The 13840-nt window shown below is 46.6% G+C and overlaps 1 protein-coding gene across 1 annotated transcript; it reads left to right on the top strand.

The window, feature by feature from the left end:
- The first annotated feature begins 610 nt into the window (after positions 1 to 610).
- Positions 611 to 11547, top strand: LOC137095506 (transforming growth factor beta-1 proprotein-like). Its single transcript, XM_067462255.1, has 4 exons — positions 611 to 709; positions 6538 to 6691; positions 9488 to 9644; positions 10278 to 11547. Exons 1-4 carry the CDS (start codon positions 697 to 699, stop codon positions 10434 to 10436), a joined length of 483 nt encoding a protein of 160 aa, XP_067318356.1. The 5' UTR covers positions 611 to 696; the 3' UTR covers positions 10437 to 11547.
- The last annotated feature ends 2293 nt before the right edge of the window (positions 11548 to 13840 follow it).

Raw genomic sequence — 13840 nt, 5'->3', positions numbered from 1 at the left:
TCTTTTCCCCAAACTCCACCAGTGTTCATTCACATTGGGCATGTTGAGTATTCATGGCAAGTTTGGTCCAGATCCATCATTGTATGAGTCCATAGTGCTCTCTAGATGTAGGTGAACTACAACTCCAAACCTCAAGGTCAATGCCCACCAAACCCTTCCAGTATTTTCCGTTAGTCAAGGAAGTTCTGTGTGGCAAGATTGGTTCAATCCCATTATTGGAGTTCATAATGCTCTTTGATTGTAGGTGAACTATAAATCTCAGCCACTTCAACTCCCAAATGACAACATCAATCCCTTGCCAACCCCACCAGTATTCAAATTAGATATTTGTGCCAAATATGCTCCAGCGAATGAAAATACATCCTGGATATCAGATATTTATATTATGATTCATAACAATAGCAAGATTGTAGTTGTGAAGTAGCAACAAAAATAATGTTATGGTTGGTGGTCACCACAACATGAGGAACTGTATTAAGGGGTCGCAGCATTAGAAAGGTTGAGAACCACTGTTCTAGTGTTTGTTGTCTTTTTGCCTTCCTGCTCAGTTTCGGGATGTATTTTAGCTTCATCTCCCATTTGATATTTCAGTCCTATGCAACGGCATAAAACCCGCATTTCTGTGTTTCAGACGAACTGGGACGATTCCGCCTCTGCGCCCACTGCCCATGTGAAGGCAGGCCTGAAGTACTGAAAATGCATGTCGAAGGTAAAGGCGGGGGGAATGACTGGCAGCGTTGCATTGACCATGTGGACACAGGTTCCTGCCTTAGTTGGTATTGTCAAAGATCTGGGCATAGCCCCGCATCCCAGTTTTTGCAGGGCTTTATTAGGCGGAAAATGAAGGTGCGAATTCTCTATGTTTATGGGGTTCCGGGCCCGCTCGTGGTGCAGTGGGTTAAACTGCTGAGCTTCTGAACTTGCTGACAGAAAGTCAGCAGTTTGAATCCGGTCCTTATGCCAGGAGGACAACCTGAGGATATTGTTGAAGGCTTTCATGGCCGGAATCACTGGGTTCTTGTAGGTTTTTTCGGGCTATATGGCCATGTTCTAGAGGCATACTCTCCTGACATTTTGCCTGCATCTATGGCAAGCATCCTCAGAGGCAGTGAGGTCTGTTGGAACTAGGAAAAAGGGTTTATATATCTGTGGAATGACCAGTGTGGGACAAAGGACTCTTGTCTGCTGGAGCTAGGTGTGAATGTTTCAACTGACCACCTTGATTAGCATATAATGGCCTGGCAGTGCCTGCAGCAATCTTTTGTTGAGAGGTGATTAGATGTCCTTGTTTGTTTCCTCTCTGTTGTTGTACTGTTGTAATTTTAGAGTTTTTTAATACTGGTAGCCAGATTTTGTTCGTTTTCATGGTTTCCTCCTTTCTGTTGAAATTGTCTACATGCTTGTGGATTTCAATGGCTTCTCTGGGTAGCCTGATATGGTGGTTGTGAGAGTGGTCCAGCATTTCTGTGTTCTCAAATAAAATGCTGTGTCCAGGTTTGTTCATCAGGTGCTCTTCTATGACTCTCACATAGAAGAGTCAGTTGAAACATTCACACCTAGCTCCAGCAGACAAGAGTCCTTTGTCCCACCCTGGTCATTCCACAGATATATAAACCCTTTTTCCTAGTTCCAACAGACCTCACTACCTCTGAGGATGCTTGCCATAGATGCAGGCAAAACGTCAGGAGAGAATGCCTCTAGAACATGGCCATATAGCCCAAAAAAACCTACAACAACCCAGTGATTCCGGCCATGAAAGCCTTTGACAATAAATTGGCTGTCTGCAAGGACATTGCCCAGGAAACGTCCGGATGTTTTACCATCCTGTGGGAGGCTTTTCTCATGTCCTTGCATGGGAAGCTATAGCTGACAGACAGGAACTCACCCTGCTCTCTGGATTTGAACCGCTGACCTTTCGGTCGGCAGTCCTGCTGGCACAAGGGTTTAACCCATTGCATCACCCTGGGCTCCTTGAGATTCAAAGTGGAACTCTGGGATGTTGATTGGCTGATCTGGGAAAGTTTATTTTTGGGGGACCCGCTCTCCCTGGATTTCAACCGCTGACCTATCATTCAGACAAACAAAGGGAATTATTACAAAGGGCAAAAAAGAGTTGGTTCTATCCTTGGATGCCCTCCAGATAAGGGTTCTTGCACCACTTCCGTTCTTTCAGCATGGTTTGCGTTGCCACCCAGGTCTGACGCAGAGGCCTTCTTCAACCCACTTTTGGGACACCCATCTTTCCTCACCTCTGCTGCCTGCCCAGACCTGGGTGCCAATGTTTGGCAGACGGAGCCTGGGCAGGTTCAGGATGAGACTTGCCTCCTCCTGGCAAGCAAGGCAAGAAGGCTTCCTCATCCTGGCACAGATATGCCATTCCTTCTGCCCTGGCTGGGGACGATGGGTGTCGGCGGAGGGGAGTCTGGCCAATTCCGGTGATCCCTTGTGATCCAGAATGGTGGGAATCTCCTCTAGGCGGCAGCGTGAAACACAAGAGCTCACACTCGCACACTCACTCTCGTACACGGAGCCCAGGGCACCGGCTGCATTTCATCAGCTAAAAATAGGACCCCCAGAAGGAGACAGCAGGTCTTCCTAAGGGGGTCATGCAGAGGCTAATGCAGTGTTGCGTCCACACCCCTCTCCAGAACGCTGCACCACTTGGCTTTTCAAATATTTCTTTCCCAACCTCTTTATTTTATTGCATCTTTCCCTGAATTATAATCAGCACACTTTACCCCCAACTCTCCCAATTTGGCAGTCCCAAGGAAACTGTTTCCCCAATTTTTCAGTTGCTTTCCTTCTCCTTCTTCCTCACAATTTTCTTCTTAATTCAGCAATATTCATAGTGTAGAAGTTAGTTTGAACTCAGCAAGAGAGAAGAGAAATTGGGATGCTAGCCTGCCCCATTTGGCTCAGGTAAAAGCAAACTGCTGCAGCCTCCCATAGATCATGTGTTCTTCCTCACTGACAGCTTTTGCCATCTTGAACGCACTGTCATGTTGTTTTTCGGCAAAAGTAGTCCAGATTTAGTTAGCCAAGGAGTGAAGAGGTGCAATCTTCCCCTTCCCAGTAGTCACAGACAAAAGCAAAATGCTGCGGCCTCTCCTAGAATGTGTGTTCTTCCTCGCTGACAGCTTTTGCCATCTTGAAAGCACTCTCATGTTATTTGGCGGCAAAAGTAGTTCAGGTTTAGTTAGCCAAGGATTGAAGAGGTGCAGTCTTCCCCTTCCCAGTAGTGTCAGGCAAAAGCAAACTGCTGCAGCCTCCCATAGAATGTATGTTCCTCCTCACTGACAGCCTTTGCCATCTTGGATGCACTCTCATGTTGTTTGGCGGCAAAAGTAGTTCAGGTTTCGTTAACCAAGGAGTGAAGAGGTGCAATTGTCCCCTTCCCAGTAGTCTCAGGCAAAAGCAAACTGCTGCAGCCTCTCCTAGAATGCGTGTTCTTCCTCGCTGACAGCTTTTGCCATCTTGAAAGCACTGTCATGTTGTTTGGCGGCAAAAGTAGTTCAGGTTTAGTTAGCCACAGGGTGAAGAGGTGCAATCTTCCCCTTCCCAGTAGTCTCAGGCAAAAGTAAACTGCTGCAGCCTCTTCTAGAATGTGTGTTCTTCCTCACTGACAGTTTTTGCCATCCTTGAACGCACTCTCATGTTGTTTGGTAGCAAAAGTAGTCCAGATTTAGTTAGCCAAGAAGTGAAGAGGTGCAGTCTTCCCCTTCCCAGTAGTCTCAGGCAAAAGCAAACTGCTGCAGCCTCTTCTAGTTCCAATGTCCTTCTGTAATCATAACTGTAATCCTAGGAGCTCCCAGTTGCACAATGGGTTAAACCCTTGTGCTGGCAGGAAAGCTGGCCGAAAGGTCGGCAGTTCGAATCCGGGGAGCGGGGTGAGCTCCCATCTGTCAGCTCCAGCTTCCCATGCAGAGACATGAGAGAAGACTCCTACAGGATGAGGAATCTGGGCGTTCCCTGAGCAATGTCCTTGCAGATAGCCTATTCTTTCACAGCAGAAGCCATTTGCAGTTTCTCAATTGCTCCTGACACGAGAAAAAACAAAACTATAATCCTGAGGTCCCTGAATCCCGGTTTGCACCTGTTAAACCTGGAAGGCTGTGTTGCCAACCGGACAAGGTTTACATTGTGCTCCCAATTGCAGGTGGAGAAACTCAAGAGCAGTAGCAACTTACTCAGAAAGAGTCTCCTCCGTAAACGGCTGATTTTGGCTCCCAGGAGCCTCTAATTTACTTCCTCCAGCACATAGTTTATGAATTACTGTCCTAACCTAGAGAAAAACATAGGTTAGCATTTAAGCTGCCCCGGTTTGCCTGCCAGGCATTCACCGTCCTCCGCAATATTCAGGGCTTAAGGGTAAACATTGAGCAAATCACAGCCTTTGGAGAACTCACCTGACCCCCTTACCTGAGTGGGCAGCATCAACAGAAACTTCTTTACGCACACTGGAAAATGGACAGTAAACACACACACACACAAGTGCAACAGAGCATTCCTTTATCATGAGTGAGTAGAATACAGTGGGGACTTAGGATTGTGTTTTTTGTTTTGCAGACTAATGAGATAATACGTTAACTATAGGTTTTGAATATTACTAGGTTAGCTTTAGAAGAGAGCCAGAGTGGCGTAGTGTTTTGATCACCGGATGATGACTCTGGAGAACAGGGTTCGAATCTCCCATGAAAACCTTGGGAAAATTTCACACTCTCTGGCTGGATCTCCACTGCCATGTAATGTAGCTTGAACTGCATTATATGGCCAGTGTGGACCATATATTGCAGTTATATGGCAGTGTCAATCCAGTCTCAGAAAAACCCATGATAGCTTCGCCTTAGGCTCTCTCCATAAGTCAAAAATGACTTGAAGGCACACAACAATCACAGTTAAATTTGCTTTAAAAGAATGGTATTGAACTTGGAGAAGTAATGCCATACACACACACACACACACACACACACAAAGTAATACCATATATGTATTGTCAAAGGCTTTCATGGCCGGAATCACTGGGCTGGTGTGAGTTTTCCAGGCTGTCTGGCAATGTTCCAGAAGCATTCTCTCCTGACGTTTCACCTACATCTATGGCAGGCATCCTCAGAGGTTGTGAAGTCTGTTGGAAACTAGGAAAATGGGATTTATATATCTGTGGAATAATATCCAGGATGGGAGAAAGAACTCTTATCTGTTGGAGGTTGGTGTGAATGTTTCATTTGGCCACCTTTATTAGTTTCTGATCTATATCCAACTCCCACCACTCCTAACAGCCTCAGGCTTAAGCGGCTGAGGAGGAAAAGGAGGCTGTTAGAAATGGTGGGAGTTGGAGTCCAAACACATGGAGGGCCCAAGTTTGCCCATGCCTGTGTAGATGTACCCTTAGCTACAAACTGGATGGGAAGGTGTACTTGTTTTCCTCTAACAACATTTCATAATATGAACATTTTGTAGAGATTTCTCAACAAGATTTATTCATGGAAGGTTGGCCAATTTAAGAAGCTGAGAGAGTGTGACTTGCCCAAGGTCACTAGTCTGACTCTATTGCCAAGAGGGGGATTCGAACCCTGGTTGCCAGTCATGCTCCAGCACTCATAAATCAGTGTTGGAGCCCCCGGTGGCACAATGGGTTAAACCCTTGTGCCGGGAGGACTGAAGACCGACAGGTCAGAGGTTCAAATCCGGGGAGAGCGCAGGTGAGCTCCCTCTGTCAGCTCCAGCTCCCCATGCAGGGACACAAGAGAAGCCTTCCATAAGGATGGCAAAACATCCGGCCGTCCCTTTGGGAATGTCCTTACAGATGGCCAATTCTCTCATACCAGGAGCGACTTGCAGTTTCTCAAGTCACTCCTGACACAAAAAAATTGTTATTGTTGTTACTTTTGTTTGGTTTTTTTTGTTATTTTCTGGAGAGCAAGTCTCACCCTGAACCTGCCCAGGCTCCGTCTGCCAACCATTGTCACCAGGGTCTCGGCAGGCAGCAGCAGAAGTGAGGAAAGATGGGTGCCCCAAAAATGGGCCAAAAAAGGCCTCTGCATCAGACCTGGGTGGCAACGCAAGCAATGCCAAAAGGAACAGAAGTGGTGCAAGAACCCTTAACTGGAGGGCATCCAAGGACAGAATCAACTCTTTCTTATCCTTTGTAATAGTACCCAAAGATGTACAGTTGTCCCCACCCCACATCTGTAAGGACTATTGATAGATCAGTGGTTTGAATCTGGGGAGAGTGCAGATGAGCTCCCTCTGTCAGCTCCAGCTCCCCATGAGGGGACATTAGAGAATCCTTCCACAATGATGGTAAAACATCAAAACATCTGGGTGTCCCCTGGGCAACATCTTTGCAGACGGCCAATTCTCTCACATCAGAAGCAACTTGCAGTTTCTCAAGTCGTTCCTGACATTAAAAGCAAAAACAAACCGTTGGTGTTATGTTTATCCCATTGCAATACAATGCCATAGCGATATGTTATGTTATTGAGAGCTGTGTGTGAGTCATCTGAAACTAAATTAACCTTCGTGCACGTTCCTTACCAGGCACTAAAACAAAGCGAGGGGACCAGGAGCTGCTCAGCCAGGAAAAGCAGCAGCTGCCCTACTTGCTGGTGATGGCGATGCCTCCGGATCGGGCACAGCACCTCCACAGCCACCGGCAAAAGCGTGCCGCCGCAGGATTGGAATACTGCAGCTCGTAAGTGGCATGGGACAAGGCGGGAGGCAAGAATTGCAGATGTACAATTTAGGAAAAAGGCAATGGCGAAATACTCCTAGCTTATAATACCTGCCACACTAGTGCCATTAATTCCCCACTGAATGGAACGCACATTCTAGGCATGTGTTTGTTTCCAATGCTGTGTGTCAGAATATTAGGCACTTAAATAGTGACGGAGAATGTGTTGTTGGATTGTAACTCTCAGCATCCTTTTGGCTGTGCTATGGATGGGAGCAACATCTGGCCAATCATAATTTCTAAACCTTCCTAATGCCGCGACCCCTTAATACAGTTCCTCATGTTGTGGTGACCCCCAACCATAACATTCTTTTGCTACTTCATAACTGTAATTTGGCTCCTGTTATGAAACATAATTTGGCAGTTGTCGTTGTTGGGATTTATGGTTCACCTACAATCAAAGAGTATTCTGAACTCCACAACGATGGAATTGAACCAAACTTGGCACACAGAATGCCCACGACCAACAGAAAACACTGGAAGGGTTTGGTGGGCATTGACCTTGAGTTTGGGAGTTGTAGTTCACCTACAGAGAGCACTGTGGACTCAAACAATGATGGGTCTGGACCAAACTTGGCACGAATACTCAGTATGCTAAATGTGAACACTGGTGGAGTGTGGGGAAAATAGGGCTTGACATTTGGGAATTGTAGTTGCTGGGATTTATAGTTCACCTACATTCAAAAAGCATTCTGAACCCCACCAATGATAGAATTGGGCCAAACCTCCCACACAGAACCCCCATGAACAACAGAAAATGCTGTGTTTTCTGATGGTCTTTAGTGACCCCTCTGGCACCTCCTGGCGACCCCTCCAGGGTTGAGAAACACTGTTCTAAAGCCTCCAGCTCCAGTTGGGACTCCAGGTGGCACAGCGAGTTAAACCACTGAGCTGCTGAACTTGCTAACCAAAAGGTTGGTGGTTTGAATCTGGGGACCAGGGTGAGCTCCCCCTCTTAGCCCCAGCTTCGGGCAACGTAGCGGTTCGAAAACATGCAAATGTGAGTAGATCAATAGGTACCTCATCTGCGGGAAGGTAATGGTACTCCATGCAGTCGTGCTAGCCACATGACCTTGGAGGTGTCTATGAATAAAGCCGGCTCTTCAGCTTAGAAATGGAGATGAGCACCACTCCCCAGAGTTGGACACAACTAGACTTTAATGTCAGGGGAAACCTTTGCCTTTACCTTTTACCAGCTCCAATGGCCAGGGAGAGTCCATATTAAAACTTTGCCATTCCATTCTTAGGCTGCTTTTAAAATGCCCCCGTTTTTGTCCCATCCTACCTCCCTTTGTTATCCTCAGCTTAATTTAAGTGCCACAAAAGGATTATGGAAGTAATAATTATAATAATAAAACTTTATTTATACCCCACCACGGGGACTTGGGGCAGCTTACACGAGGCCAAGCCCAGCAATACAATACATCAATATAAGAAAACACAGCAATAGATTTTAAATGTGCACTGTACCTTGTTTAATGTTTATGCTATTTGTGTATGAGATTTATTTTAATTGCTTTGTATTGTGTCTGTTATTGCTTGTATTGATGTATTGTGGGCACGGCCTCATGTAATCCGCACCGAGTCCCTTGGGGAGATGGTGGCGGGGTATAAATAAAGTTTTATTATGTATTATTATTATAAAATGTAAAAACAAAAATACAATACAAAACCAATTATAAATAACACATCAACAATATAAAAGGAGCCCCCGGTGGCGCAGTGGGTTAAACCCCTGTGCTGGCAGGACTGAAGACTGACAGGTCACAGGTTTGAATCCGGGGAGAGGTGGATGAGCTCCCTCTATCAGCTCCAGCTCCTCATGTGGGGACATGAGAGAAGCCTCCCACAAGAATGATAAAAACATCAAATCATCCAGGCGTCCCCTGGGCAACGTCCTTGCAGACGGCCAATTAACTCACACCAGAAACGACTTGCAGTTTCCCAAGTCGCTCCTGACACAACAAATATATATATATATATACATACATATACATACACACACACACACACACACACATATACATATACATATACATACACACACACACACAAAAGTCAAACAACTATGGGCAGGGCCAATTCTAATGGAATTAAAAATTAAAACACTGGGTGAGACAGCAATGTAATCGGCACTCTATTAATGTAGTTGGCACTGTATTAATTGTAATTGGCACTCTATCAATTTAGCAGGAAAGAGAGAGGAAAGGAGGCAAAATCTTTCCCTTCCCAGACAGCTCCAACTGCTGCAGTCTCTCGTATTTTGTGTGTTCTACACTAAAAGCTTTTGTCGTCTTGACCGCACTTTCATGTTGCTAGACCGCACATGGCCTGGCTTTTACCTGTGAGATAAGGTATGAAGCTTCCCACAGTTGGACTAGGATGGTAAGAGACTCAAGAAGCCCAGAGGTTTGGGTTCAGTCTCATAACAAGACAAAAGATTGGAAATGTTGACATCTTAGTTCTCTAACGATGGGTCCCCAGATGTTTTGGCCTTCAACTCCCAGGAATCCTAACCGCTGGCAAACTGGCTGGGATTTCTGGGAGTTGTAGGCCAAAACACCTCGGGACCCACAGGTTGAGATCCACTGCCTTAGTGTAACTCGTATTAATCAAAAGACTAATTCAGTCATGGAACTGAGTGCCACCGAAGTCTTTGTCGAGCTGGAAGAAAGGATTTGGGATCCTAGTGGAGAGGAAAAACCTGATAGGACTCAAGGCTTCTTCTCTAAATCTTTTGTGGTTCTTCTGTTCCAGATCACCAGAGGAGAAGAACTGTTGCGTGCGGCGCCTTTACATCGACTTCCGCAAGGACCTGAAATGGAAGTGGATCCACGAACCCAAGGGCTACTATGCCAACTTCTGCATGGGACCATGCCCCTATCTCTGGAGCTTAGACACTCAATACAGCAAGGTAGGAACAGAAGTCCTTGGGTGTTCGCCAATAAATGTTCTTTGCTATTGTTGTATGCCTTCACGTTAGGAGCCCCTGGTAGCACAATGGGTTAAGCCCTTGTGCCGGCAGGACTGCTGACCGAAATGTTGGCGGCTTGAATCCGGGGAGTGGGGTGAGCTCCTGTCTGTCAGCTCCAGCTTCTCATAAGGGGACATAAAACCTCCCACAGGATGGTAACACATCCCCTGGACAATGTCCTTGCAGACAACCAATTCTATCACACCAGAAGCGACTTGCAGTTTCTCTGGAAAAAAAGTCTTCATGTTGGGCGCAACCTATGGTGACCCTGTTGTAGGGTTTTCTTGGCAGGATTTGTTCAGAGGAGTTTGCCAGTGCCTTCTTCTGAGGAGGAGAGTGCAGCTTGTGACGTAATGAGAACCATGCATAGTTCATGTTTTACCTGTCCACACACTGTCTTTGGTGTCAATTTGTCCAGTGGTTTTTGAGTTCTGTTAATCCCACAAACGAATATTACATTTTTATTTATATAGATTATTATTATTATTATTATTATTATTATTATTATTGCTGACCTGCCTCATTCCCTGCGATGGCAGCTTTGATTCTTATCACATTGTCCTCTTTTGACAGGTCCTGTCGCTTTACAACCAACACAATCCGTCCGCCTCTGCCACCCCGTGCTGCGTCCCCAATGAGCTGGAGCCCTTGGGGATCGTCTATTACGTCGGACGCACAGCCAAGGTGGAACAGCTCTCCAACATGATTGTCAAATCGTGCCGATGCAGCTGAGGAAAAGGAGCCACGGACCCGGTTGGCAATTTTGAATCAAAACCCACGGGGGAAAGGGATCACGACTGAAGACTGATCTTTGATTTCCCCCAACACCTCAAGAAGAGTTATTATTATTAATATTAATATTTTATTATTGTATTTTGTATGTTTTTTGGGGAGCGGGGAAGGGCAGAGCAACCATCTCAAGATCTTTTCAATGACTTTGCCAAGAGAAAGTAGAATGACTATCGGAATAATAATCATTGTGTTCAAGGAAGAAGAAGAAGCTTTTCACTGTGCTGCCGCCAATATCTCTCTGGGCGGAAAGGATTGGAAGAATAAGCTGGCAAAAGCCAAAAAGGATCTCCAAAACAAAGTTTAGAAATACAACAAGAAGTCACAGTTTGGGGACAAGAATGTCGAGAGTGGTATGGCTCAGATCTGCTCCTCTGGACGGTACGAATGTGTCCATATTTCTCGCAGGTGCCAGGGTCGCTGGACGATGCCAAGGTTACCTGGTGGGCACCGCTTTCAGAGCCTTCGCCCCTCCCTAAAAGAAGAGGGGAAATCGGAAGATGCGTATCTCAAACGAAGGACATTTCCCAATCACGTAAGAGTTCTCCGTCCTTTCTGGAAGACAGCGCAAGGCACGGCTGTTATTGGCTTGACACGAAGACATCCCAAACTTTCATCTTTCAGATGTTTGGGACTTAGTTTCTCAGAATTCCTGATGGACCAAAGATTCTGGGAATGGAAGTCCAAAACACTAGGAGGTTCAAAGATTGGCTTACTGCACGCAAGAACAAAAATAATCGTATTGCTATGACTCTGTCCATAAACTACATATATCCGTCTTCCAGCCCCTTGGTTCTGCCTCTCCAGCCAACCAATTTGCTACCCTTTGACTTTCCCTGGGACTCAAAAGGGCTGGTTATAGACTTTGTCTTTGATGGGATGTTGGGGTGGGGAGAGATATTTTTGCACTCGTTCAATGCTTGGCAAACTGCCGCACCAGCAATACAAATGGGGAGGGAAAGGGCAAGGGTGGGCGGGGGGAGAAATGTGGATTTCACTGTCATTTTTGTTTGAGTGTCATATTAAAGAAGAAAACTTCCTGCTTGGATCTACAGATTGCTTAAACGTTTTCTGTAATGATAAAACAAGTTGCGTTTTCAGAATTGGAGATAAAATCAGTGGCAGCCGTTTCCCTGCCTCCCCATTTTAGCTACCTAATCTCTCTGTCCACAACCAAAAACACACCCATATGGCCTACCCTTTGTTTATTTGCTTGCAAAATGCCCCAGTTTAGCACTTCTCCTTCCACTTTCTGCTTTTATTTTTGCTTACTTCAGTTGACGTAAACAGAGAATATTTCCCTTCCCAGTAATCTCAGGCAAAAGCAAACTGCTGCAGCCTCTCCTAGCTTGTATTTTGCCAACTTGATCACACTCTCATGTAGTGTGATCAAACGAAGGACATTTCCCAATCAAAAATAATCGTATTGCCACATGTAGCTTGGTGTTCAGCTCCAAGTGCATCAATTCAGAGTCTAAAACAGATATAGGCTAACCTAGTCTCAGGAGCCAGATGCAGCCCCTTGGGTTCTGTTCTCAGGACTCTTCTCACTCACCATACTATCCTTCCTTTTTTCTTTCCTTCCTCCTTCCCTAGCTCCCTCCCACCCTTAAATCTCTTCCCTTCCCTTCTACCCTTTAGTCCTTCCTTCCTGCCCTCTTTCCTCCCTCCTGTCCTCTCTCCCTCTTTCTCCTTCCTTCCTCCTTCCTTCCTTCCTTCCTTCCTTCCTTCCTTCCTTCCTTCTTTCCTTCCTCCTGCTCTCTCTCTCTTTCTCCTTCCATCTTTACCTCCCTCTTCCATTCCCTTCCACCCTTTCATCCTTCGCTTCTTCCTCCCTCCTGCCCTCTTTCCCTCTTTCTCCTTCCTTCCTTCTTTCCTTCCTTCCTTCCTTCCTTCCTTCCTTCCTTCCTTCTTCTTTACCCCCCCCTTCCTCCCTCCTGTCCTCTCTCCCTCTGTCTCCTTCACACCTTCCTTCCTTCCTTCCTTTACCTCCCTCTTTCCTACCTCCTGTCCTCTCTCCCTCTTACTCCTTCCTTCCTGCCCTCTTTTCTCCCTCCTGCCCTCTTTTTCCTTCCTTCCTTCACTCCCTCTTCCCTTCCCTTCCACTCTTTCGTCCTCCCTTCCTTCCCTCTTTCCTCCCTCCTGCCACCTCTCCTTTCTCTTTCCTTCCTTCTTCTTTACCTCCCTCTTTCCTCCCTCCTGCCCTGTTTCTCCTTCCTTCCTTCCTTCCTTCCTTCCTTCCTTCCTTCCTTCCTTCCTTCCTTCCTTCCTCCCTCCCTCCCTCCCTCTTCCCTTCCACAATTTCTTCCTTCCTTCCTTCCTTCCTTCCTTCCTTCCTTCCTTCCTTCCTTCCTTCCTTCTTTCCTCCCTCCTGCCCTTTCTCCACCTTTTCTTCCTTCCTTCACTCCCCCTTCCCTTCCCTTCCCTTCCCTTCCCCTTCCCCTTCCCCTTCCCCTTCCCCTTCCCCTTCCCCTTCCCCTTCCCCTTCCCCTTCCCCTTCCCCTTCCCCTTCCCTCCCTCCCTCCCTCCCTCCCTCCCTTCCTTCTTTTCTTCCTTCCTTCTCTTTTTCCTTCTTCCTGGAGAATATTTAGCTGGGAGAAGAGAAGGAAGAAAGGGAACATTGAGGAAGAGGAAGGGGAGAACTGACTTTCTGCTGCTCTAAAGACCAGGCCACAAGGGAGCAATGGATTCAAATGGCAGGGAAAGAGATTTGACTAACAAGATTAGGAAGAACTTCTTGGAGAGTGGCATAGGCCACCTCGTAGTGTGTCGGAGTTTAGTCTCCTTCTCTGGAGACTTTTACGCACAGGGTGTTTATCTGGGCTGCTTGGATTGTGCCTTCTTGCATCGCAAGGGGTTGCACGGGATGGCCCTTGGGGGTCTCTTCCAGCTCTAGGATTGTAGGATTATATATCAGGAGTAGGTCATACAGGGGTTTAATGGATACACCTTTATTTCCCATTCTCCATCTCATCCCTACCAAGGCCAAACATGTTTGGGATCCAAACATTTCCAATCTTTCCTTCACTTTCTGCCTCTGAAAGAGAAGACAAACGGCAGGGAGGGGGCTTAGGGAGAATCCTCTCCTTTCCAGCCCACCCACTCTGCTCCGGCCCACCATGCAGACCCCAAGTTAGAAAGTTGGTACATGCCTGGTCTACAATGATGACTCTGAGCCACCTATTTCTGTCAAATGTAAATCCTAAGAGCATCCCAGACCTTGTGTCTCCAGAGCATTTGGAGCCACGATGGCTGCCTTTCGAAGGTCCCCACCGACCACTGAGTCCAGCTGGTTTGCTGGCTTCATCCCAGGGCCCATGGCTTTGCTCCCAGTTGACGTTGTCACA

The sequence above is a fragment of the Anolis sagrei genome, chromosome Y, assembly GCF_037176765.1.
Source record: "Anolis sagrei isolate rAnoSag1 chromosome Y, rAnoSag1.mat, whole genome shotgun sequence".
Classification (NCBI taxonomy): Eukaryota; Metazoa; Chordata; class Lepidosauria; order Squamata; family Dactyloidae; genus Anolis; species Anolis sagrei.
The sequence above is the reverse complement of the archived record's forward strand: the minus strand, read 5'-3'. Positions and strand labels throughout refer to the sequence as shown.